At 40.7% G+C, this 27782-nt stretch overlaps 2 protein-coding genes across 3 annotated transcripts in view; both read left to right on the top strand.

Moving 5' to 3' along the window:
* tead4 (TEA domain transcription factor 4) overlaps positions 1–18962 on the top strand; it is a 35726-nt gene extending 16764 nt beyond the window's left edge. The window contains exons 3-12 of one of the 2 annotated variants that reach the window (XM_088006489.1): positions 4925–4989; positions 6426–6488; positions 7349–7483; positions 8685–8728; positions 8996–9057; positions 9234–9364; positions 10032–10205; positions 14244–14384; positions 15397–15549; positions 17978–18962. In XM_088006489.1, coding sequence (XP_087862615.1) covers positions 4925–4989; positions 6426–6488; positions 7349–7483; positions 8685–8728; positions 8996–9057; positions 9234–9364; positions 10032–10205; positions 14244–14384; positions 15397–15549; positions 17978–18091 — 1082 coding nt within the window. In that variant the 3' untranslated portion in view covers positions 18092–18962. Of the gene's footprint in view, positions 1–4924; positions 4990–6425; positions 6498–7348; positions 7484–8684; positions 8729–8995; positions 9058–9233; positions 9365–10031; positions 10206–14243; positions 14385–15396; positions 15550–17977 lie in introns of both variants that reach the window. The other variant, XM_088006488.1, reaches the window with a different exon arrangement.
* A 2488-nt stretch (positions 18963–21450) lies between these two features.
* mansc4 (MANSC domain containing 4) lies at positions 21451–26860 on the top strand. Its single transcript, XM_015003906.2, has 3 exons — positions 21451–22321; positions 22398–22532; positions 23403–26860. Exons 1-3 carry the CDS (start codon positions 22102–22104, stop codon positions 24215–24217), a joined length of 1170 nt encoding a protein of 389 aa, XP_014859392.2. The 5' UTR covers positions 21451–22101; the 3' UTR covers positions 24218–26860.
* Positions 26861–27782: the final 922 nt, after the last annotated feature.

A 27782-nucleotide genomic window follows, 5' to 3' on the forward strand; every position in this document is an offset into this window, starting at 1 on the left:
ATGTGAGTAGGTTGGGCTGTCCGATATCTGGAATATCAAACGCTGTGGTTGGATAAACCAAAGAGACCAGACACTGATCAGCAGTATTGATCATGTCCTCCATTAAATTACTAAAACTTATTGAGATTTTAATTTATTTTGTAACGATCATAAAATTGTGTGTGTTTTTTTTAAGGTTTTATGTGATCGGCCAAAGCAAAATGAAACATTTCTGTGGAGTGGATGGAAAATTATACATATTTTATTCAAAATAAAACAATAAAAAGTGTAACATGCATGAGTGCAAAGCCCATAGAATCACTTTTGACATGTTAAAGTTGTGGTTTAACATTTCTCTGTTCTCACTGAGTACATTTAATTTTTCAGAGCAAAACTACAGCATCAGATTTTATCTAAGCAGTTGTGGCATCGTTTACCTCCTTCACCACGAGACAGTGGTTCACACCTGCTCTTTTTCATCACATCCTGATGAAACTACTAGAAATGTCTCATTCTCCAGCTCTTCTCGGTTGACAGGACACGACAACTTTGAACTCGGGGAAACCTGGACTTTTCATAGCCCCCCACCCCAAGAAATCTTTACAGAATCAGATTCCCCCTCCAGAAATTTCCGTGACTCTGGGCGGCGCAATAAACAACATCAAGCTGTGGAGCGATTTGTAACAGTAGAACTTTCCTACAGCCTCGGTGGGAGCGACTTCTGTGTCTGCGCTCCCCGATTTGGATATCATGATCTCATCGTTGTGTGACTGAGTCGCCTCTCTGATCTCATGGGTGTGTTGGAGGGTATTTTTGAAGAGTCAAGCACTCACACTAGGAGTGGTAGGGCATCTGATACGAGTGCATCAGGCGAAGCGTCTTTGACTTCCCAAGTTGTTTAATGCTGGAAATGTGAACCTGACCACTTTGGAAAGGCATACTGTCACACTGATGAAAGCAGTTTGTCCCTTTGCTCAGTTGGTGGTGGAATATTTTTAAAAAATCATTCATGGTAAGAGGGAAAAAAGTTCCAGCTTTGGTTTCTTATACTAATTTGTAAAATGTTTTTGGCAGGTCAGTCAAGTGGAAAAGTAAGTTCACTTCAGGAATGTGGTTTTTAAATCCATGAAATAAGATAGGAGGTTTTTAAAATATCCCCCCCGCCCCCCCTTTTTTTTTAAACTTGGTTCATTCACCAACGGAGACCTGAAGCTCCCGTCGCTGCTGCTTTGAAAAGTCTTGTTGCACAGAGACACTGCGCAAGTGAAGATAATTTCCAGAGGGGAAAATCTCTCCTGAACGTTAATTTGAGGTTGTAGAATTTGAGCAGTTTTGACAAAATGTTCTCTTTTCTGCCTTTTAAGACTTTGATTGTCAGGAAATGTGGAACACTTCCTTAATCCCCAAGCAATTAAAGAAATATGTATTTAGGGGCTCAAACAATCATTTGAGAAAAGTTCACCTCCTGATAAACACTGAACGGTTACGTTACGCCCCTGAAAAGAAAATAAGATCAGAACAGGAAGAATACAGCGACTGGAGCAGAAATGTGTCAGAAACTATGTGTGGGGCTTAAGATTTCCCTTTAGTCCTCAAAAGCTTCATACAAAAGCAATTTCTTTGGAAATGTGACTGTATAATTCTTGTGGATTTTTCTTCAACCACCAGGGGGCTCTTTAGCAGGAAGTGATTCAGTAACAGATTGCACAATTTTTGTACCAGCTAACAGAGGCCAACCGTACTACAGCGATTCAACCGTTGATGCAGATTAGATTCCTTAAAAAAGTCAATATCATTCAGTTGTTTGCTCGTCTCCAATACCTAAAATACCAATGGCACAATCAAAATCAGTGGACAGGAACGAATCAAGAGCACAGAGTTCAAATATTTTGACTCACTAGTTTCCTCAGACGTGGACTCGGCGCCTAATGCTCATGCACGAGCCAAAGTGGTGTGGCTCGAATTGCAACAATTCACAGTAGGCCAAAATCTTCAAGACCGTTACGACTTTAACTCTGTTGAAAATCTCTGATGGGATCTGCAAAAGGCAGCTGAAACGGCACAGAAAACCAGGAACATCAACAAACTGGCAGCCTCAGAAGTTGGTGACTAGAAATTATGAATCAGCAGAAAAGTGCTCTACTAAGTACTAAACATGTTAGTCCTGAAGAGTTTGAATCATTTTGAGGTTGTAGTGCTAATTCAAGAGAAACCAATTGTAATATCACTTACACAGAGCCTTTTAAGTCGCTTAACTGTATAAGTCGCCTGTCGTCTAGTTAGTATCCTTCCCAATAAACCCAATTTGCAGATAACATTGGATCAATTTAGGCGCCACTGTAATTCACAAAGGCCTTCAAAAACAGAGAGCTGCACGTCAGACCAAGAAATAGTCTTACAAATTTTCAGCTATCCTTTGTACCTCGTCTGTCGCATTTTATTTTATTTTTTACACCTAAAAGAAACGACTTCAAATCGTCCCAAGAATTCTTCAACGATTATAATAATGATAATATAATACCGTAATAATATAATGATGCTGCAACCGAGATTCTCTGCCAGTCTGACAAACGGTTACTATAATTCGACTTATGGTTAACTTAGGAACTACTTCCTTTTTATTTTCAGAAATACACAGAGTGTCAAGGTTAAAGCAGTGACCTTGGGATCTGGATCTTACGATAACAGCGTAGACAGATGCAGCGACTTGATAGTGCTTCGCGGGACAGGCCTCACTTTGACATGAAATATTGTGGCATTTTAATATCACAAGATCATGTGGCAGGTTCAGGTCCCCCTGTTTATGATTACATATTATTCCAACAGACAGCGGCTTGCAATCTGTGGCTAATGCACATCACTGAATGTAGTTAGCTGTAAGTAGCATGTCGCCTCATTGTGCAGAAAGGTTTGGGCAGACCGAAGGCGATGGAAACAAGGTGCGCAAAGTCCCAACTTTCAGAAAGCAAAAAAAAAAAAAAACATTTTTAATTTTTTTCATGTTAAAAATAGAAAATGCAAGCAGAAAGCTTGACGGTATATCTAAAACACAGGATTGTGATTTCTACCTCTGAATAGAGTTCTCTGCTGCCTCTGCACTGCAGCACACAGAGACAGTTACCAGTTTTCTTTAATGCAAACACAAGACTGCTTTCTATGTGGAAATTTCTCCCTGAGAAAACTGGGAGTTGTTTGGGTTCACATGCGCACCAGGGAGAAATGTCGCTCTGCATTCTGTCCAAAATCTGATCACTTTTATTGGTTGACAAAATGCCTGATGGGGTCTAGAGCGGGTGTCTGGTTTCCTCTGATTACTGTGCAGGAAGTGGGATGTGTAAGGTCTGACCGAAGCGTTAGTATGTCGGAGAAAATGTGAAATCCTTCCCGACGTGCGTGACGGACGTGACTGCCCCACGTGTTAACTCGTGGCGATGCGGTGCCAAGTGGAAAAACAAACGTGTTTAGGAGGTGACGCAAACGCTTGTCAGACCTTTTCTTCATTCTGGAGTTATTTAACTCGATCAGGTGTGTTTAATTATTGTCGTTACGAATGACTCTCTTCATCAGATTTGGGGAAGATTTATGATTGCCCACAGTAAAAGGCGATATTCTATAAACAAGGAAACACAAACCAGTTGCTTCACCGCGCCGGGCCTCCGGTCCCTGGCCTGTGTTCTGTCTCTCCCGAGTCCCGTCTGAGGATCGCATGGCCTCAGCCTCCACCTGCTCCGCCAGTGTGACCTGTCTGTCAGCAGCGCACAGACACACACTCACCGCAGAGATATGAGCTGAGCTAAGGCTCCCGGGGCCACTCTGAGCCTGATGCAAGCCCTCACACACAAGACTGTATACTTAGTGATAAACTAACACGATACACTTACACTTAAAGCGTCCGGTGCTGACACACTAGACAGCCACGACGCTTTTCTGCGTGTGTGTTTGCAGAGTGATCCGTACATGCATGGGGCGTTGCATATTTGTTGATTTTATTTTCTACTTTTTTTGTGATTTGAGAAGTTGTTTTAATTCATTTTTGTCAGACTGGATACATTTTTATGCAGCATTTATACCCCCTAAATTTTTCTTTACCCTCCCATTTTATTTTGTAACCAATTTCATAAAATTGTACTGATACTTTTGTGACCAAAGTATCAGTTTATGGCCTTTCATGCTGTGGGTTTGTTTATCTGCAGTACTGATAGCTGCACATAACCTATGGTAATATTGATGGAGCTGAAAAAAGAGCAATAATGAAAGAAAAATTTATTTCGCACATAGGATGTTCACCTCTCACTAACCAGACTAACAGAATATTGTTTAAGAACATTATTATGTATTAGACATCAAAGTCCTTGTGTCAATTGAAGGAGAATTTGTGGCAAGTCTGGGAAAAAATGTCAAGCAAAGCTTCTACAAAGTATTAACTCAGGGAGGCTGAATGGAAATGCACACCACAATTTAGGAGTTTGATTTATTAAAAACATATTGAAAAGCCATGCGTCTTTTTCTGTTCACTCTATCACATAAAGTCTCAGTAACGTACGCTGAAGTTTGTGGTTGAAATGTGTAAAAGTTCACTGGGTATGGATACTTTATGCAAGACAGTGTACAACTTTACACGAGGAAACACTGTCTCATTGTAGACACTCAGAAGTGTGATCAGGCATGCATTTGGTCTATTCTATTGTACTGTTTCTATAAATATGTGCACAGAAATAAGCTGCATGTGCAGCACATCGGATTTTGCTGGAGACTGTTATCCAGCTAATAATGACAGGATTTTCCACCATGTTCTTTTACATATTGTTTTCATTTTTCAATACCTCATTATTATTTATCCATTTTAACATTTCATTCAAGGTTTAAAATACAAATTTAACGGAAAGAGGAGACCGATTCTGTAGCTAAAATGTTGAGGGGAAAAACTTTTCTGTTGTTTCGGCAGGGCGGAACGAGTTGATAGCGAGGTACATCAAACTTCGCACGGGGAAGACACGGACCAGGAAGCAGGTGAGTTTCTCTCCGAGTGCCATTTGCTGCAGCCTGCTATTTTTGAACGGCTGCAGAAAATCCTGTTGAGTGATGCACCGACATCCCGTGGAACCCACCACCCGCCGCCGCTCCGCCACCACCACCCACCTCCTGGCCGGAGAGCCAGAGACGATGATTGATTTAGGGCCGGGGCCCAATGCACAGATGCTATAGGATCATGTGTCGGTGTTGTTTCTTCAGCACCTCGTGGATCTGCTGCTTGTTAGACGGGAAGAAGAAGCTGGGGAATACTGTGATTCTGATGGAGGAGGGAAGCGGGAAGGCGAGGAATTCGGAACGTTGTCTTACTTTCTGAATTATTGATATGGAAGGACTGATTTATGGGACGGTGACTGATGCATTACGAAGTCATCTGACCACGTTAGACTGGGAATGAATGGAGATGAGAAGCCAGGAAGGGTCAGAAAAGGATTCAAACTAGATAATAAACCTGATGAGGGCGTAGAGGGACACCTACTGGTTTATAACCTGTTAAAGGTCTGTCTGCATGTTTTAGTTCAGCTGTTAGATGTTAGTTAGTTGGAGCTTTATTTCACCAATAATTTCACCCATTATTTACAATAATAACATTTTTATTCTTCAGTTATATAGTAAAAAACAATATTTACCTTTGGAACACATAGCTCCTCTTTCCTGATTTTGATTCACTTTAATTTTAAGAACAAGTGTTTATTATTATTATTATTATTATTATTATTATTATTATTATTATTATTATTTCAGATTGAGGCTATTTGTTTATTTTAGGGAATGAGCTGCATCATTCTTGAGAAAGTGTGAAATATCTACATTTTGAGTGAGTTCAGATCATAATTCTGTTACATTTTTAACATGTTTTGAATAAAAGCAAAAATTTAAACTAGAGTGACATCGTTAATGGCTGTGTGGAGCATTTCTGATTAGCAAATTGCAAAATATTAGAAAAACAATTGAAATATTTTTAAAATGTCATTGTTAGATAAGGTGACATCATATTGTGTGTCTTTGAGAAGAAATAGGGGTCTCAGTCATATTAAAACAAAGAGAAAATAATTAATTTATGTAATAAACTAAATTAGTCCAGTTAGTACAGCTTGGCTGCACTAAGCGCTTCTCATGTATATTCTAGATTATAGATCGAAGTCTAGCTCTTTGTTGTAGAAGCCAGAAGGGTATTTTGCAGAACCTTATGTTGAAAAAACCAGGCGAATAAGGAAAATAGCTAAATTACATCTTCTTTGTAGACAACTTCTACACCAAAGAGTGTTGTGGTAGCGTTCTGTTGAAATCTGTTCACTAATTGAAAAACAGTATGAGTCCGATTCTGGTCTCATTAAATTTGAATTTAATGTTAATTCCCTTCGTGTGAGGTTCTGCTTCACCTTGTGCCGTCTGTCGTTGTCTTTGTCTTCCAGGTATCCAGTCACATCCAGGTTCTTGCCCGACGGAAGGCCAGGGAGATCCAGGTGAAGCTCAAGGTACGCTACGTGAGTCAACTTTTATTTGCTTTTCATCTATTTTTTCCACTTTAATACCTCAAAATGATTAGAAAACACCTTTTCCCTCTCCAGGTTTTACCCTCGGTAATAAAAGTTTTCCTCTACGGTTTACCAAGGGCTCACACATCCCTGCCTCTTCAGTACTTTCTCAGTTTGCATTACTCATCCGCATACACTTACATGCTCACAGTCACAACAGGCAACGCGCCTCTCCTTCACCTTGGACGCCCGCCACCAGGGTTCAGCTGGCAGGGCTCTGCACCAGTCACAGGGTTGGCCCCAGCGGCCAGCCTTTTTAAATACGCCTTTAGTGTAACTGAGATCCCTGCCACATGTAACCCCCATATTTCAGCTATGCCCTTGTGTTCGCCAGTTCTGGGAACAAGAATGCACCGTGTGGCCTTGCCTATTTGGGCAGGGTGGCAGGCGCTCGCAGCCCGCTGCGGTTCGGAAACTGCTGAAGGAGGAGATTTGAAAACTCAAACGTTTTGTCTCCAGCTTGTCCGTCGTCCTTACTGTTTGTGAGGATATGAGTATTTTACGGTTTCGGTGCCAGAACCGACACATCATCCTGATGCCTGCTTTGGCTTCCAGTTGCTCCTGCCAAAGCAATAAACTTAACTCTTGACCCAAAGGCCCTCCACGGTAATATTACCTTCTGTCCAGCTCTTCGCCTGGCAGGAACTCACAGATGATGCAAGGTGGCCTCAGCCTCTCATTTCCCTTTTTAGGGCAGCGCTTGTGTTAGAAAGAGGACTGATGTTTACTCACAGTTAGGCTGATGAGAGCTGTTCTTTAGTCTGTTTGTCTTATGCTGAGCTGTTTGTCCATCTCTACAGGATCAGGCTGCCAAAGACAAAGCCCTCCAGAGCATGGCCACCATGTCCTCTGCTCAGATCATCTCACCCACAGCCTTCCAGAACAAGATGGCTCTCCAGGGTCTCTCGAGACCAGCTTATCCTACTGCTGGTGGAGTAAGTCTTAAATCACACAGAGAAGTTGGATTTATGTGTTTATTTTTGGACATTAAATAAATTCATTTTAGTTATCTGAAGTTTTCTGAATAAATGTTTTCATCCAGATGACGCTTCCTATCTTGAGAGATTTTCTGATTTTTTTTTAATGCAAACATGCTTTTGTAGGGATTTGTGTGGACTATGTTTTAGATTTATTTTAATGCAAAGGTGTGCATCCTTTGGATATTTCTACATTTTGTCACAATACATGCTACAGTGGATTTATATTGTGGCTTATCAACAAACCAACTTAACACTTCCGGCAGCGATCCAGCCAAATTTGCAGTACCTTAATTCCGCCACACGTAGCGCTGTCTGAAAATTCCAGTGGTTTCTGAAAGGAGAGACGTTGTGCTTTCCAGTTATTACGGTAATTTCACTCCCGTTGTAGCAAGGAGTGAAATTAAAATGACGAAACACTCTTTTAAATCGACGGTAAATTACGAAAATAACTCGCCAGATGTTGAAAGTTCCAGTTGTTATGGATAAATGGGCAAATATATATTAACTCACAGGACATTTAAAGAACTGCGTACAATTAAAATAAGTAAAAATATCCAGGCGAAGATTTGAAACTTAGGTCATAAAGGAGTAAAGAAGCTTAAAACTGTGAAGTGGGAGGGAGTACATGGTTCAACATCTGTTAAAATCTTAAAAGTGTGCATTCAGAGGCTTTTACTCTGAAAAAGCCAACACAATTAACTGCCTTCTGAAGTTGCTCAATTAGTAAAAAGTCCACCTGTGTATAATTTAAAGTCTATAACACAACGTTCCCTTTGTAAAGCATGGTGTTGGCATCATCATGCAGTGGGCATACATTTATACACACAAAATGACTTGACAGCATTGTAGAAAAGTCAAGTCAAGCTTATTTGCACAACACATTTCAGCAACAATGGCAGCTCAAAGTCCTTTACACCTTAAAAACATCATATAGTAACCGATTGTGAAACAAGCAGTAAACATTGCATTTTCTCAAATGCTTCCATTGACATCGTCAAGCAAATATACATCAAATATGTCTGTATTTAACATGTTTGTCAAATACAGTAATGTAATTTACATCACATTCAAAAGCAGATTAACCACAGTGACTCCAGAATAATCACTTTTGAAGTTTCAATTATTTTTTTCTCTTTTATTTATTTTTTTCCCCCAGTTCTGGCACGGGACAATTCCAGCTCAGACAGGAGGCCATGAGGAGTAAGTATCCGTTTTCTGCCGTCCATCAGTGATTTGTCATTAACTCAATAATCACCAGATATATTTCAGTCAGGAAAAATAACTTCTGAGCAAATCAAAACGCATCAGTGCTTTTAGAAACAGAGGCCCTCAGCAGCCTGGCGCTCGGTGCACCTAGCTGCTCCTCGCGGTCACTCAGTCCAATTAGTGAGTACATGAGACGGGGTCGTGGGGCCGAGAAGCACCATAACATGCCTCTCCTTCTCTGTGTCTGTCTCTCCCTCCCAGCATTAAGCCCTTCTCCCAGCAGAGTTATGCCATGCAGGCGTCAGGCCCGACCCCGATAACAGGTGGGTGCTCCTTCTCTCCTCTGCTGCGTTGAAAGACACCCGTCATGTCACCGAGAAACGGGACGACTCGGCTCCGTTTGTGCAAAGCTCCGAAAAATGCCTCTGGTTTTTATGTCTTCTCGAGTTCTGGCTGCGTCCCATTCAAGCAGCACATTTGCACACTCACTGTTTTGCAGGTTATGAGAGCACAGCAGGACTGTCCATGTCTCCCGGCGCCCCCCCTTGGCAAGGCAGAAGTATTGCCAGTTCCAGGCTGCGGATGCTGGAGTTTTCCGCCTTCCTGGAGCAACCTCAGGACTCGGAGACTGTGAGTTCAGCTGCCTTCATCAGTCTGCGGCTTTGTGGAGAGTATCTCAGGTGTTCTAAGGCAAAAAGTGGCTAAAATAAATTAAAAAACTGAGCTGAGTAAGATTTTACTAAGATATTAATGTAATTTTAGAGCTCAGATCTGAATTAAAATTGCAGTTTTAACTAAGCAGGGTAGTTTTTAATATATGATGGTTTGCAAAAGCAAACTTTGTTTTGCCAGTGTGTCGTCTGTTTTTCTTTAGACCATCCTATAATTCTCGCTCTAGAGATTTTTCTATTTAAAGTAAATTCTGAAATCCACATTGTGTCATTTTTTAAATTAAAATTAGACACATAGGGATCTCCACTCTTAATGTGACCCCTGGTAAAATTGTGTAAAAAGCCTTAAAAGGACAAGCTCCATCCTTGTGAAATATTAAAAACATTAGAAAGGTTATATATGAGTCCAGCATATGTATGGATAATAAATAAAAAAATAGAGACGAGTTGTTCTTTTTCTGTGAAATTATGGTATCGCAATACGTGATGGAGAAAAGGAGAACAGACATTACTTCCTTTACCGAAGACACAATGCATTAGAGTCCCAAAGAATTGGTAATTTAGAACATGGCTGTTGTTCAGCGAACTGGGATTATCGACCTCTGATATGTTTCTTTTCTCTCCAGTTCAACAAGCACTTGTTTGTGCACATCGGACAGTCCAACCCCAGCTACAGTGATGCCTACCTGGAGTCCGTGGACATCCGGCAGATCTACGACAAGTACCCCGAGAAGAAAGGGGGCCTGAAAGAGCTGTTTGACAAAGGGCCACACAACGCTTTCTTTCTCGTCAAATTCTGGGTAAAGCCCTTTCTGACGTCTGTTTCAACTGCTTTATCGGCATCCGGACCAAATCCGTCTAGTTTTTAAATGCCGCGTCCTCAGTCGTGTTCCCCGTCATGTAGAAGTCGAAAATTTCCTACATCATCGTCTAATCCTCCCCAAGTCATGGGGGTAAAGTGAGCATACTCTTGTTAATGTTTTGTAGCACCTGTTGGCTGTTAATGGCCTTGCGGTGTTAACTGTGTTGAGACAGCTTAAGCATTGGAGTTAAAGGCCTTAAGTTCGATTTAGGGCCAGAAAGGATGGAAAGTCACCACTCCTGTGACCTTATCGGTGGGTTATCTTCCATCAGAGTGAGCATTGCTGTGCAGAGAGCTTCTTCCATTACTGTATTTGTATATGTCTGTGATGTGTGTGTGTGTGCGCGTGTGCGTGTGTGTGTGTGTGTGTGACAGCAGCCTTGGCAAGAGTGGCAGGCCTGATCTTTCAGCAGGAGAAATGTGATCCCAGACACCTGTCTCTGCACTATTAGCCTGAATCCAATGCTCGTGACCCCCCACACTCCTACACCCAAGATCCTTATTTATAGATACTCCCCTTACACACACACGCACACGCAACCATGCACAGATGTCCATGCAACGCTCTTAAATCACGGTTAGAGACAGTGACACTTTGAAAGTGTTAAGAGAGTAAAGAATGATGACAATATGAGGGATACAGAGAGACGGCAGACAATCCAGCAAGACAAGGTGAACATCGTCCACTTCTGATGTCCACTGTATGTGTTTACATCCATAGGCCACTTCATTCACCGTTTGTGCTGGAAATAGGGAACAAATAATGAAAAATGAATCCTCATCTTAATCACTTTTCTGTGCTGATCTGTGCATATGTTTCAAATCCTTTTCCAACTCAGTCCCAGAAGATGATTCATGATCTGCCTTCTGTTCATATCCACCAGATTTTTATTTAAAATCTCCTTGAGCCTCAAATGGTTTAAAATGCCCTGGACTGCAGCAAGGTCTCCAGAGACTTTGTAAGAGAAATATAATCCCACAGCATCACACGTCCTCCACCATCCTTAACATGGGGCTTGAGGTGCATTTTTACATATTCAATAGTTATTTATAACTTATTCCACTGTCTGCAAATTGAAGAGATGGTTTTAGCTTGGCAGCACAGTTAGAGAAACACTCTCAATTTGTCTCGTTTTGTGAACATAAAACCAGGCTAGGAATTTTAATGAATCCAGTTCTAAGTGTAAAACTATGATACACTGTTCAGATACGTGTTTTTTCTTAAAATACATACAACCTGTACTGTTTAGGCCACAGCATGGGTGTCCCTGAAGTGTAAAATATTTTTAAGGACAAAAGAAGAGTGGTGTGTGTGTGTGTGCGTGTGTGTGTGTGTGTGTGTGTGTGTGCAGCGTCACAGATTAATGAGATTCATGAGTGTCTTCGGTGAGTCAACATGCTTATCGTTCCCCGTTTCTAAAAAACATTTACTCAGATGCACGAGTTGCTTTTTAAGGTAGTCAGAAATATGTGGAAATATACGTGGGAGAAACCCAGAGATGCACTGATCAAAATTTGGGACTGATTTTCAATCTCTGCTTTTATTACTTTAACCCTGGTCTCTGCGCGTTTTCTTCAGAAAAGGTTTAACCTTTCTGTTATCTGCTTTTCGTTTTACTTTAAATATCTTTCCTGCGCTTCCATATTTAAACACCTGACTGATCCTGAAAGTAGCTGACTTTCTTCCTCCTTCAGAAGTTGTTTCCAAACTAGACTGTTGTTGTTTTCAGTACAACCAGGTGCAGCAGTGTGTGTTACTACTAATCACATAATAAATCTGATTTTTACATTTTCTGAATCACCAGTCACTGGTCAACTCCAGTCAAGCGGAAAATTGGCTAATTTTGATCGCTAGCACAGATCGTAGCATCTGCACAGAAAAACTAATTATCTGTGGTTTTATCTAAATAGTTGGAGGTCCTGACAGATTAGAGGTAGAGACAACAATGTAGTTTCTCTATAAATTATAGGTCGAGGCTTATATGTTTTAAATTTGAGGTCCATTACTAGCTGGGAAAAAAAAAACCCACATGGACCTGCTAGTTGGTCGCAGACGTTCAGGACGCAGGACACCGAAAAGGTCGAGTTCAAAGTGCCGCCCCGCTTCTCACTCCAGCAGATAGGAGTGTATTTGTGGCATTACCCTTCTTGCATGCTTGACGTCCACATTATTTATTGTAAAGAGATAAAAGACATTGGTGAGTGGCACTGCGTTTGGATCGGGCCTCTCCATTCCTTGGACAGAGCAGCTGGTGGACCCATGGTATTTGATTTGGGGGTTATGGGAGGAAGGGGATGACTGACTGTGCCATATATCATAACGAAAAGCAGAGCAAGACAGCAATAAAGAAGAGATACAAATAGGGATGCAGACAGCGCGAACAAGAGTTGGGGGATCGCAGCAGAAATTCTGGGTGGCGTGTAACCAACGAGACATCCGTCCGTGAAATATTACTCTCTCGGTTGGTGTCAGAGCCTGGTGGAGTCGACGGTTACGACATCCGCAGCTCGGCGCGTGAGATGAAAACAGGCGCGTAACACTTTGTGCCCTCAGTTTGCTCGGCTCGCCGTTTCCCAAGGTGATCGTCCGGTCCTCAAGGCATCCATGACAAAAACACACAAACACAACTAAGCAGCTGTGGGGGGGGGGGAAAGAAAAGCAAGATTTCTTACTGAAATCCTTGACACACCCCAAAAATGTGATTAAAAAAAAAAAAAAAACACATTATAAAAGATGTGAAAACCTTTTTCATTGTGCCGCTGCCAGGAGGCAGGTCATGACTGTGGGGGTTGTGAGGGTGGGGGTGTGCCGAGGCGCAGGTTGGCATGGGGACAGTGACAGGCGACTGACCCACCTCCAAAGCTATGGTATTCTAGATTGAATTTCCTGCAGACCCTCCTGTCGGCCACCGGCTGCCCGGCTCCTCTCCCCTTCAGCGCCCGTGGCCCTGTCCTAACGGATTGTCTCACGCCTTTGAAGTGCAGGGGGAATCTGATTTGAACCGGCTCGGCTAAATTGTTACACAGCCAGCCAGCCCACCGTGATCTAATCAGCCAATTGCACGCTGATGATTGTAATTGGATGAATTCCCTCGCTGGCTGTTAGGGAAGCAGAGGACGGCGGTTTGGGGAGGGCCACTGGGCCCCAGGGATGAAGACAAATAGAGAAATTACATGAGCTAGGGATGAAGACAAACGGGGTGATGAAGAGATGAGGGGAGGCTGAGCGGTGTCTCAATGGCCCATTAGAGGACAAGAGCCCGTCAGGGGGAAAAGGTAAAACAGGCCAGCTGTCTGACAGAGGAGATGGCACCTCAGTCTGATCTGTAATCTGATTATACCTGCCTCATTTCAAAGCTGCACCACTGGGCCAATCTGCTTCGACCCGAGCAGCAGGGAACACGACCGTCGTCTTCCTTTGAGCTCAACTCAAGGGAACATTTTGTCCAAGAAGATCATGTATTGTAAACATGAAAGGAGGAATACAGTATAAATATTTACTAAAAGAAAACTCGGCAAGTACCGTTACCTTTTACATCCGATGCCACAGGCTGGGTCTTTTTCTAAGCAAGAAATTGGTCTAGTCAAAGCACACTTTATTATTTAGATTATCTATGTAGCTACACATTTTTTCTAACAGTTCGGACAAGCGGAAAAAACAGCTAAGTCTACCATAAGATAGGGATGGACGAAAAAGTTTGAGCTGATATCGATATTTAGTACTGATATTGCTGCGGCTAATAACCAGTGTTTACAGGTATTATATATATTAAATATATTTCACTTCCATTTCGACACCTTGAAAGAAACAACCACGACGCTGACTTCACTTCTCTGTCTCTGCTTTCTCAGTAAAAATCCCAATCAAGACTTTGACTTTATTTGAATCATTTTCCTTTCTCTTCGCACTAGATGCACTACGTAGTAGGCTGTGAATTCATTTAGTGAAGTGTGTTTTTGTGCGTCTTCCCTCAAGGCGGACCTCAGCGTAAACCTGCAGGACGACAGCAGCTTCTTCTACGGCGTGTCCAGCCAGTACGAAAGCTCTGAGAACATGGTCATCACCTCGTCCACCAAGGTCTGCTCTTTTGGCAAGCAGGTGGTGGAGAAAGTGGAGGTAAGACAGTGGAAACGTATCAAGAATCTCTCTTTCGTCTGCAACATCAAAGGGACATGACCGTCCTCTGCCTGAGTGAATAACCGCTGCTGGTTCAGATGGATTCCAGTCAGGTTGCCTCTGATCTGCGGTCTGGAAACTGACTCATAAAATCTCCCCAATCTGACTAAGTTTTATATTTCCAGTTAGCCAAACAGAGTCGCCGCTCCGCCCCCATGCAGTGCTGATGGATTGTACAATATTAACACACACACACACACGCACACACACACACACACACACCCCCGCACACACACACACACACACACACACACACACACGCACGCACACACACACACACACACACACACACACACACACACACACACACACACACACACACACACACACACACACACATGTTTGTGTTGCTATCTTTGTGGGGACTTTCCATTGACTTCCATTCATTTCTACAGCCTAAACCTTACCTTTACCCTTTTCCTAACCCTAACCAAAACTCTAAACCTAAATCTGATCCCTGACCCAAAAACAGGGTTTCCCCTTGTGGGGACCAGGCTCTGGTCCCCACAAGGAGCGATTGGTCCCCACAACGTAGTATATGTCAGGAAAATCGTCCCCACAAGGTATTACAAACAAACGCACACACACACACACACACACACACACACACACACACACACACACACACACACACACACACACACACACACACACTCCATATTTTCTGGTTGAGACATCTGCCTCTGCAGGCCACACGTGGTTATATTTAATGGTTTCATTATTTGATTACAGTTGTCACGAGAAATGTGTTTAATGTCAAATCCAGCATGCCATATGCTGCATTAGATATATTGCATTACTCACATTACGGCTCGTCCCATAGATCCACTGTATCCATTTAAGTGGAGCATACATCCTTGTGGTTTATTTTATTTTTTTTTCTTCCGTAGGTGGGGATATTTTTAACCCTTTCCTGGGTTTTTAGTTCACATTTCCTCGTTTATCTTCACAGACGGAGTTCGCTCGCTTTGAGAACGGACGATACGTGTTTCGGATCCACCGATCCCCGCTGTGTGAATACATGATCAATTTCATCCACAAGCTCAAACACCTGCCTGAGAAATACATGATGAACAGCGTGCTGGAAAACTTCACTATCCTACAGGTACTTACAGGAACGTGTGGTTGATTCTGATATGTGGGAAAGCAAATAAATTTAAATGCGTTTTGGCCTTTCATCCACACAAAAACGATTCTTTGTGAAAACTCGGACCAAAGAGGAGATACGAGAAAACTCTGGACGTGTCCCATGTGTACAAAATAATTTTTTTTAACTACGTGGCGGAAATATTAGTTTTTAACAACATGCATGTCTCCAGGCATGTTACCAACATACGATAGCGTATTTTAAAGATTACTGCTTATCATTTTCTCCAACTTTATTGTGTTGATTTTCGTGTTTTTTTTTTTTCTTTTTTGACGAGACCCACAGCAAAGAGTGTCATCATTGTTTCTGAACCCCAAACGCATATAAAAGTATTCACACCCAAACGCAAACTTCTATATATTTCAATTGGGTTTTATTTGAAAAAGCGTGGCATGCATTTGCGCCCCCCCCCCCACCCCCGTTTGTTTGCTGATCATTTCATGCAGTCAGCTTGATTCTCCTGAATGAGCCGCTGTGCTCCTCAGACAACAGGCACTGAGGGGAAAGTGCGCCGAGTGGAGTGTATCACCGCGACAAGAGTTATTATCAGCAGCAACGTTCAAAGAATTTTGTGGTCCTTCTGTTGACGGTCGCATTCCTGACAAACGAGCCTGCGGACAATAGCCACATTGAGCCCACGCCGACGACCACAGGGCAGCATTGAGACATTATGTGTCTCAATGGGCTGATTTAGTTCAGTTTAACCAACAGCTCATAATCCCATAAAGACAGCAGATACATGCAGCACAATGCATAGTGCCTCTTGTGACAAGTGTTGCATTCACAAGTCAACAGAAAACAATGAGTGGCTGAAGCTGTGCGCTTGTGTTGTGCCTGTAGCGTTGCCATGGCGTTGTCATGGTTCTCCGAAATGCTATAGGTAAATATTAGCATCATATATATAAACACAAGATTGCTGTGCCATATTAAAAAAGTCTGGAAATTGTAAAACTTGATTTTAATAATTTTTTACCAGAACTCTGTGATCAACTTCTGCTCCATTTTTATAGGGTCAGTCTGACTTTTCAGGAAGAACTACTACATAAGACTAGGACATTTTTAAATCTTCCTGCTGTGTGTGGCCATTACCTATTTATGTGTCGAGAACAGGTAACGTGTGAGAAAGCAATCACACAAGACAAAAGGAATACAGAGGTCTCGTTTTAACCTGTTTACCACTTCATATTAGTGCTGTTAGCATTACTGTTCATATGTTTTGGGACTGGGAAACTGGGATTTCCAAAAGGCTGACAATATGTCTTAATCTTGCACGTTTGATAATAGTGCTAAAAGATTTGAAGAATAAAACAGCCTTTCTTTACTCTATTCAGCCTTTCTGTTATCTCCTGAGAGTCTTGCTCTCTCACAGCCTTAATGAACAGCAAATCAATATATACAGCATTTTAAAAAAAGCATACTTTTGACTAGTTTCATCTTTTCGCCAACAAGTGTTGCTAAACACATGACCTGACGGTGCTTAGTATGGTGCATTCAATGACTGGGAAAAAGTGGATTGTTGAGCCAGAAGACAGATATCAATAAAAGATAGAAATCTAAATTGATTTTTTTTAAAATTTATATATATATTTAGCATTGATTAATAGGTCAATCGTTTTCTTTTATTTAATTTGGTAGATTACAAATTGCAACATCAAGGCATATGTGTAATATGCCCCAGTGTTACAAACCGTTATTTGGTAAATTCATTGATCAGTGTGATCTTTGAATATCTGATAAAGAACAAATGCATTCAAAAAAGAAAACCAGGTCGATTTCACTGCTTTTTATCCTGGAGATGCTCTTAAATCAGGACTGTAAACTCAACCTGTGGTGCCTGACAGGGTCTAGTGAACTAAGCACTGAAACCATCATATTATTTTACTAACAATACAAGTATATAATTGATCACAAACTGCATATTAAAGAATCTGTGGTTAGTAAAGGATAATACAGTCCCGACCTTTCAAGTACAAATTTTCAGGTCAACATCACCGTCATCTTATTTAATAATTTGTAGTAAATATTTTGCTCTCTAATATTCAGAATTTCATAAAAACTGCTGGAAAAGTTTGGAATTTTTTCTAAATTTCTGTTGAATCTTTTTTAATTCTTCATTATAAACTTCGTAAAAGTACATAAATTGTACTGTATGTTCACCTTGCTACCCCTCTGAATAACAGAGAAAGAATAAATTCCCACTTAATAATGTATAACTTTTAACATCTAAAGGTAATTCATAAGCAGAAATAAAGGAATGTCAGTTTAATGTCATGGATGGATAGGGATGCAGAATTTCCCAACTATGTGAGATAAATCCATAAATATCTGGACCTGTGTGTGTGTGTGTGTGTGTGTGCGTGTGCGTGTGTGTGCGTGTGTTTTCCAGGTGGTGACAAACAAGGACACTCTGGAGACCCTGCTGTGCATAGCTTACGTCTTTGAAGTGTCCACCAGCGAGCATGGCGCCCAGCATCATATTTACAGGCTAGTCAAAGACTGACAAGAGTCACACTGGTGGAACTTGCCAACTCTTAGACCCTTTTGTAGCAAGAGTTAAGCAACAACAACACACCAAAAAAACAAAAAAACAAAAGCCGCAGAGCTTAAAGCTGCAATCTGACAAGTTGTTTGGGAACTCGGAGAAACACTGGCTGCGTCAGCGTGCGCACAGGAACACTACTACTGCTGAAGAAGACGATGAACTGCGGAAGCTGAAAGGCTGTGAAAAAGTGAGGAGGAGGACCATCCTACACTGTGGTCTCGATACCAAAGGAGCCAAACGCGGCCGACACAAGCTGCATGAGAGAGTTGACATTGGCGGTATTCTTCATCGTGTTTTAACTAGAGCTTGTTTTAAATGTAGATTCTTTTACCAACGTGCATGTGGAGGGGGTGTGGAGTTGGATTGCCTCAGGGTGCCATCTAGTGACTTGAATTAATATTGCAAAAGAAGAAAAAGAAGATTCAAGATCCCTCTTTTTGCACATCCACAGATCATAACTGATGGTGCCAATATTTTACAGCATTTCAGCAATCATCTACAGAATCACATTCATCTCTTAACAAAGTTAGGGTGAACTGAAAGGTGTATTCACTTTGTTTGGCGTCGATTGTCGAATGGATCTCGTATCGTCTTCTTGTCCTTGATTGACAACAGTCCGACTCCAACTGAAGGCACATTGTAACACTGTTAACCTGAACTAAATGGGATCTGTAAGCTGAAGTTGTCTGCATATGTAAGTTGGCCTGTGTCAGAGTGAAAAACACGTGTTTCACACACAACTCCTTCTGTTGCTGGGTTTTTGTAAAGTGTGGTATGAATCTAATGACATATATAATTAAAGGCAGGATTTCTCCCGATGAAACTACAATTTAATGAGTGCATTTGGGAAAACTTCATGCACAGTGCTTTGCAAAAGTATCCATACCCTTTGAATTTTTGTTGTCATGTTACAACCACAAACTATAAAAGTGTATTTCGCTGAGATTTTCTTAGGAAGACTAATACTAAGTAGGGCATAATTGCGAAGTGGAAGAAATAAGATATATTCAGACCTACCAAATCATCTCCGTCCACCTCAGCCGATGGGATTGCAAAGAGCAACAGTCAGGAAGACAACAGTAATTCTTGGGTAACGCTGGAGATCAACTGCTCAGGTGAAGGAATATGTTGCAATTGGCTTGTCCTTCAAAACTCTGGCCTTCATCAAAGAGTGGTAATAAGAAAGACATTAGATGTACTGCCTAAGGAAGTAGAAGGTCTGATAATACTGGAATGTTTTTAACTACATGCAAAATACTTTGGCTGAACATACCGTCTTATGCAGTTCTCAGATCAGAAATTAAATTCTCAATTTATTAGATTAATCAGTGTGTCTTTTGTCCACATCAAAGAAGCAGATTCTCATTTCTTTGAACAAGTTGCAAATGCTTTAGAACATCAATGCAAGTGATTATGCACAGTTCTCTGCTGATTCACACATTTTCAATTGCTAATGTCATGTTGATCAAAATGTATTATAGGGGCCTCTCTTCAATACTCTCAAGCTCCACAACGTACATTAATCGTGTCAGTCTTAACATCCAAAATGCTTGAACAACTTGTCATAACACGTCAAGGGTTTTTCTAAATCTGTCCTTAATTGGGAGTTTCTCAGAGTAAATGTCTGAAGCATCAGATTAACCAACGATCCAACAGTTTTCTGACATAGCTCAAAAGTACATCACATGATCTGGCAAATAGCCAGACCACAACACAATGCTACATTTTGCCAATGGAAGGACAAGGATTTGGCTGAGGTCAGCAGTGAGACAGAAGAGGAAGAGGAGTGAGGCTGAGGACATATTCTAGTTTTCAACGCTCCAACATCATCAGGTAATGGTTTGCAAATCCACAAGATACTGACCAAGTTCCTCTGACACTTCTCTTCATTTTTAACTCCATTCAGGAATTTTTCTCAGCATGGAGATGGAAATAATATGATTGCTTGCCTCATACATAGATGGCCCTTCTGGCTGCTATGGATGCAGTGTGTGATGGCAGAGGCTGGATAAAGTACTAACAGATTCTTTAGTCACTATACTGCAAGAGAAGATATTTTTTGTGACAGGGATGAGAATTTGTGGCCCAAAAGTCAATAATGTCATGACGGGTATAGGAAGATGTCACTGTAATTCCTACAAAACTGCACAATTTTCCTTAAGGAGATTGTCTCATGTTCTCATTTCTACTTTTTTTTTCTTAAGCTCTGCAGCCTTGTCTTTTCCTGTGCAATGACATGATTCAGTCAGCAAATTACAGTACAAACAAAAAAATTTAATCTTGACAATACATAATCTCCAACAATTACAACTTACAATAATTGTCACATGTTCATTGACAAAGATATTTACTTTTCAGAGATGAACTGAAGAATGACTTTTGCAGATAATCCATGCTGTTTTGCTTTCTGTATAACTTGACAAATTTACTATAGATGAAGGTTACCAGCAGGACAATGACTTTACACACACGCACAGAGCCACAGTAAAAGTGTTTAGATAAAAGTATACTTATGTATTTGAATTGTTCAGTCGAAGAAACTTGTCATCAACGTGACAAACATAAGCCGAAGCTATTTTGCATGAAGGAATGGGTAATAATCTCAGACAAAACACTGGGTCTACAAAATGGACTCAGTGGGGCTGAATAAAGATAAAGAGAATGATTTGATACAAGACACAAGATAGAGCACATAACACCAGTTTTAAAGTTCCTACACTAGTTCCCTGTAGCTCAAAGCATAGACTTTAAAATAATGTTTAGTTTATAAATCACTGAATGGTTTAGCACCACAATACCTTAAAGATCTGTTATTGCTGTACCAACCGTCTAGACCCCTCAGATCTTCTGGTTCTGGTTCTGCTCTGCATCCCCAGAACCAGAACCAAACGACGAGAATCAGCATTCAGCTTCTATGCACCACAAATCTGGAACAAACTTCCAGAAAACTGTAAAACAGCTGAAACACTGGGTGTCTTTAAATCTCAACTTAAAACCCATCTGTTAGAGTTGCTTATGGCTAAATTAGGATTAGGGTGTGGGTTTTGATGCCTTCGATGTTTTTATCTTTACTTTTCATCTATTTATTAATGTCACATACTGTTTTTATTTTTCTTTAATTGTGTAAAGCACCTTGAAATGCCTTGCTGCTGAAATGTGCTATACAAATAAAATTTGATTGATTGATTGAAGACAAAATGTGGTATTGTAATAATATCTTATTCATTACACAAAAAGGCAAGAAACAACCCAAAAATATGCTTGATTTACCCTAAGAAGAGCCATTTAATCAATTAATAATTCTACTTCACAATAGCCAGAAAAGGGGATGAAATCACAAATAACCTTCTGAAGTAGGAAACTGTCTCCATCTGGTGGCGTAACTATATCATTACACTTTAATCAACAAAATTCAGTGTCTTAATTCAAAAAAGCTTTTTCGTTTGCACATATTTTCTACCCAGAACTCATCAGCTGTTGTATTGTAATCGAAAGTCGTCGCATCAGCCTCTTTGTTGATCAGTTCTTAGTTCAGTTCATTGTGTTTCATTGTTGTACTGTACAAGCCGGTCACTAACAATTTTTGCTGGACAATAAATTGTTCCCCATAATTATCGCGAAAAGCGATAATATTGTTGCTTTTGGACTATTTTCAAGTTTATATATTATTACTGGCATTGGCATAGCAATGCTGGCTCATCCTCCCAAACATAAAAAACTCCTTTAATTAGCACTGAAACTGGAAGATATATAAAATGTTCAAAATAGAACAACCAACAAGGAAAAAAAAAAAAAGCATGAACGCAGCTCTGTTCGGACTGGGCTGGGTCTCCTCCTTCTCCGGGACTCACCTGGAGACGAACTCCCACCTGTAAAAGCAGACCGCTGCATGCGCCACGCCTCTCCTGGATATGTGCGCCCTTTGTCCAGACTGGGGTTGAAACATGGTTTGACTGACACTATGCGCGATGAATGCCACACGGGGTCTCCTGACGGTTTTGAGTCTGGTGTGCCACACTGAGTCGATGTGCTCACCGACCTCCTACTACAAGAACTGCTGGATCCGTCGGTTCCCGGGGATCTTCATCGACATCGAGGAGTCTCAGAGAAGAGGCGCGCAGCTGTTGAGGTCCTACCCGGAGGAGACGGCGCTGAAATGCAGCCGCAGCTGCTGTCTCACCAGAAACTGTGAGCTGCGTTTCTGTAGTTGTCCTTTTTGGGTTTGCTGGTAACTTATGTTCGTCTGTTTCTTCTATTCTCACAGTTTCCTGCAATCTGGCCATATTTCACTTTGATACCACACAGGAGAACGTGAACTGCGTCCACCTGCACTGTCCAACTCTGGAGAGTTGCATTCTGAGTCACAGGGAGAACGTCGTCCTCTACAACATCACAAAGGGTAAGGAGAGACACCCGGAGGACGTTTTTTTCTTAACTAAAACTTTTTTTAATTTAATGTAAAATAAATAAATAAATAAAACATTGGATCTCTAGTCTCAGTAAATCAAGGTCTTAACTTTAGCATTTGCATTCATCTCCCCTTGAGTCCACAACACACCAGAGACTAAAAAGAAAACAACATAGCTACATAAATTAGAATACAAAATAATACAAAAGCCAATTTATTTCAGAAACTTAATCACCAAGTAAAACACATTATATCTTTATTAGACAAAGACAGACGTTTTAACACATATTTCTCATTTTCTGCTAACAACTTATTTTAAAAAATGACATTTAAAAGTAGAATGTCAAAAACTATTTGTATTGAAAATTATATTTAACACTTACTTAAAGATTATTTGCATAAGGTACATTTCATCTGACAGACGAGATTCATTTGGATTTATTTATATTCTAATTCACTGAGAATGACTGTAATTCATCTTAAACATTTTCCACATTTGCTCACACGCCAAATCAACAACTTCCATGTATTTTATCTAAATTATGTAATAAACCAACACAACCCATCATTGCTTGCTTAGTGTGACATCAGTATCAGTATCAGTTTAGGAGAACGGACACATCTGGGTTGGTTTTGCTGCTGTGCAGTTTTCTTTCCAATTTCAGGTCCATTACAGTCCCATTAAAATAAATTGAACTTTAAGGTTGTAAGAGAACGGCAACCTTCCCAATGCCCTTAACAGATTACTTATGGCATATTTTAGCAGATATTTGTATTCAGCTTTAGGTCATTACTAAAAAGTAATGAAGAGTCTCTGGGTCATAGGATGTAAGATATAAAATACATCTCTACCTGTTCCAGGCATGGATCCTGATCTGTTAGTGTTTGGGAAACACTTTACCTCCAACGTCCGCGTGCTACCCCACCACTACAGCAGAGTGAACGCTTCAGATCCGCTGCCCTCAGACAAGCGAAACTTCATCCATCCGCCTCCTCATCCCGTGCGGCCTCCCACCGCCGTTCCCTCTGTGAAGCCATCCATTCCACAGACTGAAGCGGACACCACCACAACGCAGCGGAGCACCCGTCAACTCACGACCGATTCCACAACTAAATCAGCCTTCACCGAACAAACCTCCTCATCCTCAGACAATCATGTCCAAACAACAATCCTGACTACCGCTGCAACATCTGCTGAACCGAGCATCACCACATCAAACCCCATTACGTCTCCAACCTCCGTTGACCTGGAGACGCCTGCGGGGTTATCTACAACACCCTTCACATCCATCCCAGCCACCACCGTTCATAAGGTGACCAGCGGCGCTTCAGCGACCACAACTCTCACAAGCGAGACAGAGCGCAGCAGCAGCAGTAACGGCAGCATAGACGTCACCGCCGGGGGGAACTACACCGCAGGCGGCGATGAAGGTCAGGAAGTTGGTGAGGACGACACCGTGGAAGAGCCGGGGTCTGGGTGGCATGTGGCTGCACACACTCTACTGGTTGCTGTGGCCATTTGCGTCACACTGCTGCTGAGCTGCTGCTGCTCTGTGCTGCTGGTGGTGAGCTGGAGGGGCCAGAGGAAGAGGGTGGGCCGCTATCGCACATCGTGGAGAGGGAAGCGAGCTTCCATGCGTCTGATTAAGTATGTGCTGGTGAAAGAGAAATACTGAAACATAAATATTCTAAATATTAAGAACTAGAGGCGCACACTTGTTCAATTACTTAGGACAAATTGCATCTCAGCTAATGACTTGGAAGCATTTAGGCATGCAGACTTCTCAAAGATGACTTGCCGAAATTCAAACTGAGTGTAGCAAAGGATCAGAAGAAGGGATTTAGGTGGTTTTGACTGTGGCATGGTTGTTGGTGAGACAGACAGACTGGTCTGAGTATATCAGAGGCAACAATTCACACAGGTTCACCAAAATCAAACAATATCAGAATGGAAAAATGGACATCATCTGAACAGGGTATCTACAGGTTTCAGTACATCACACTGAAAACTTTTTAACAGGGCCGTGCAGAGACCACTAAAGGGGCAGGTGCTCAAAAAAAAAAGGGCACATCTAACCACCTTCTAGGACAGAATATTAAAGCCACACAGCCTGCAGAGTTTAATAAAAACAATGATAAATTACAAAATTGTGAGATATACAATCAAAGCTAAGGAAAATCTCTATATGGAGCATAACACTATGCATATGTAAGATAATTGATTAGTAATTTCTTTCTGTGGGTCTATTTTGTTATAGGAAAGTATTGCAATATTCAAACCCACAATTTAGCAAGATATGTAAATCAGAGCTAAACCACCAGACATTTTGTCTTTACAGAATTACACTATTAAAAATATAAACAAGGGCACAATGCAACCTTTAGTGTACTGTAATCTATAAAAAAAGAGCTGCCTGTTTGCTACACTTGCAGTGGAGATGAAGATGATCCATTCAGGAAAGCAGAGCTGCATCAAACTTTAATGTGGAACTGCAGAAAAAAGAAGAAGCAAATATTGAATTGTTAATACATGTCACCATGAGAAAAGCCAACTGAGTTTTGCTTAAAAAAAAAACAACTTTTTTTAAAATTAAAATCACACATTTTTGTCTCATGAAGTGAAAAAATTATTTGCAAAACAAACTTATTTGCGTATGTCAGAAATCTTTTCTTGATATTCTAAGTTTTTGTTTGTGACTCAAAATTTTGCTTGTGATTCTCACATGTGGTGGGCAGGGCCTAAAATAACAACAAAAGATTTCTGATGTGTGCAAATAAAAGTTTATGTTTGGCAAATAACTTTTTTAATTCACGAGACAAAAATGAGTTACTTAATTAAAAAAAAAGATTTTTAAAATACATTTTTTGTTTAAAAAAAATCATTACAATTCCAAAGGTTTTGTTTACAATTTTATTTTACTTAACTGAGGTTAGTTTTTTTTTTTTTTTCATTGAATAATTGGGGAAAACAAATTTACTTCATACTATGAACCAGACCCTAAACTTACTTAAAGTCTGGATTGAGTTTTTCCCCTTCATTAATGACACTTTTATTACATACATTATATCTATCATGGTAATTCAGGCTGAATTATTTTAAATTCTAAATCAATGTCCTTGTTGGGCTTTTATTTAAGTGCTATTCTCCTTCAAGATACATTTACCTAACACCAGAATAAATGCAATGTACATTATGCAGCAAAGGAAATTAGAAGACATATATCCGTTATGGAAATGATCGGTTTTGGACGGGCGATGTGCCCCTATTGCATAAGCAATACTGAAGAATGACTGATATCATTAACGATATAGGGAAGAAGCTTTTTAGTTATCTAGCTTTGCTAGCAAAGTCGTTAGCTAGCAGCTAGCTAATAGCACATCAACAAGAGCCTAATGTCTGTATGATAAAAATACTGAATCGATAATTAAGAACAGTTTTTCCTCACCTGGCTGTCTCCTCCCGCTCAGTAGTTCTTCAGAGAAAGGTCTGTCAGTGTCTGTTGTATTTCATTACCTCTCTGCTTAAACCGCTGAAGCAGAAACGATACTTCAACCTTTTCCGTTATCTGACAAGTAGCAGGTCTACTCCACTTTATTCACCAAAAACTTTTTTTTTAGTTCACCAAAAACTGTTCTGTAATCTGGAACGTTCGCTACGTTCAGCTCCAGTTAGCTGCCTTATCTCAATGCGCAAGGGGCAATTGCGTCATGCGTCACGGGCAAAAGGTCAAAGGTAACAAGGTGACCGGCTTATAATGTTGTACAAAAAAAAATGTAATTAATTAATAATAATAATAATAATAATAATAATAATAATAATAATAATAATAATTTTAGTACATGTTATTATGTGTCAGAAGAGGGCTTATGAAATAATAATAGCAAAAATAAAAATAAAAAAGTTTGACCAAAAGGGCACTTGGGGGCAAGGAGCAAAAGGGGCAGGTGCTCAAGCACTCCCCTCTGCACGTGCCTAATACTGTAAAGACATTTTTAATGCTAGCTTGAATACATTTTCAGATAGAAAAAACTATTAATATTGGGGAAGACTTGTATATTCTGCTGGCTCTTACGGGCTTGCAACAGAAGTGAGCCAGTGACTAAAACGAACGTCGTCTACTCTACGCCATGACTGACACTTGATAAAGAAAAGCTAGCTAGGCTATAGCAGCCATATGATAGCAGCTAGCTACTCCGTTGGGTCGCATGGAAGATGTGTACCCGCGGCATTTGCCTGACAGAAAATTTAGGCAAGAATTTAAAAAAAAATGCAAGATTGAGTAGTCCTGCCACGACAAATTAGACAAGAGACTAGCGTATTAAAGGCCAACTTTATAATACTTTTTTCTTAATGAATCCAAGTCATTTTAGGCCTTCATTTTAGATACTGAATAGGCCTCAAGTTCTGCTGCGACATCTTGGTGGTAAGGTCCAACTTAGGCTGTTGTTAGTGGCATTATGATGTTTTGAATATTTTCCTGGGACACTTTAGTACTACCACCCGAGCATCAACACGCAATTAACGCCACAGTTAACTTGAGTATTGTTGATAATCACCATTATTATGACCTCCGTGCACTACTCACCTCGAGATCGGTACTTCCGGCAGGACAAGAAACGGACCGCGGCAGAAAGCTCAAACCATCTCCAACTTGTTTCTTCAACATTACAATGAGTGGTATGCCAGGTCTCAGTCCAACAAAAACAGAATAAAATCATCTGCAGCAACTGAAAGACACCATGGACTACTATACCAAGATTTTAGATGTCAGGCAGTTCTGAAGGCAAAATAAGGTCCAACTTGGTACTACAAAGTTGCAGGTGAGCCACTGTAAATAATGTTACTGTCCATTCGTTAGAGGCACTACAAATAACTGTTCCCTTCTGTTTTCAAAAAGTGATTAATGATGCTTTAAATATTGGTGTAAGTTCTTTAGAACTGTGGCATTTTTATTTTACCAAAGGCAACAATACCGTGAGAATTACGCCCCTACACATAAATTTGTACACTTTGTGTTATATCAGCTCTAGTTTCCAAGGAGATCTTTGATGTAAAATGCATCAGCTTTTTATTTATTCTATTGCAGGCATGCAGGAACAAAATGTGAAAATAGAAAAGAGGCTGGATTGAGCTGCCATCTTTTTGGTTTCATAGTTGACAACCTGTGTAAATGACTTTGTTGGTGTTTATTCGTTTCCTCATTTGGCCAAGAGTTATTTGTTGCCTTTGCGGCCGATGCT

This window comes from Poecilia mexicana, unplaced genomic scaffold (genome assembly GCF_051168715.1).
Source record: "Poecilia mexicana isolate PSO_F unplaced genomic scaffold, ASM5116871v1 scaffold_6, whole genome shotgun sequence".
NCBI classification, from domain to species: Eukaryota; Metazoa; Chordata; class Actinopteri; order Cyprinodontiformes; family Poeciliidae; genus Poecilia; species Poecilia mexicana.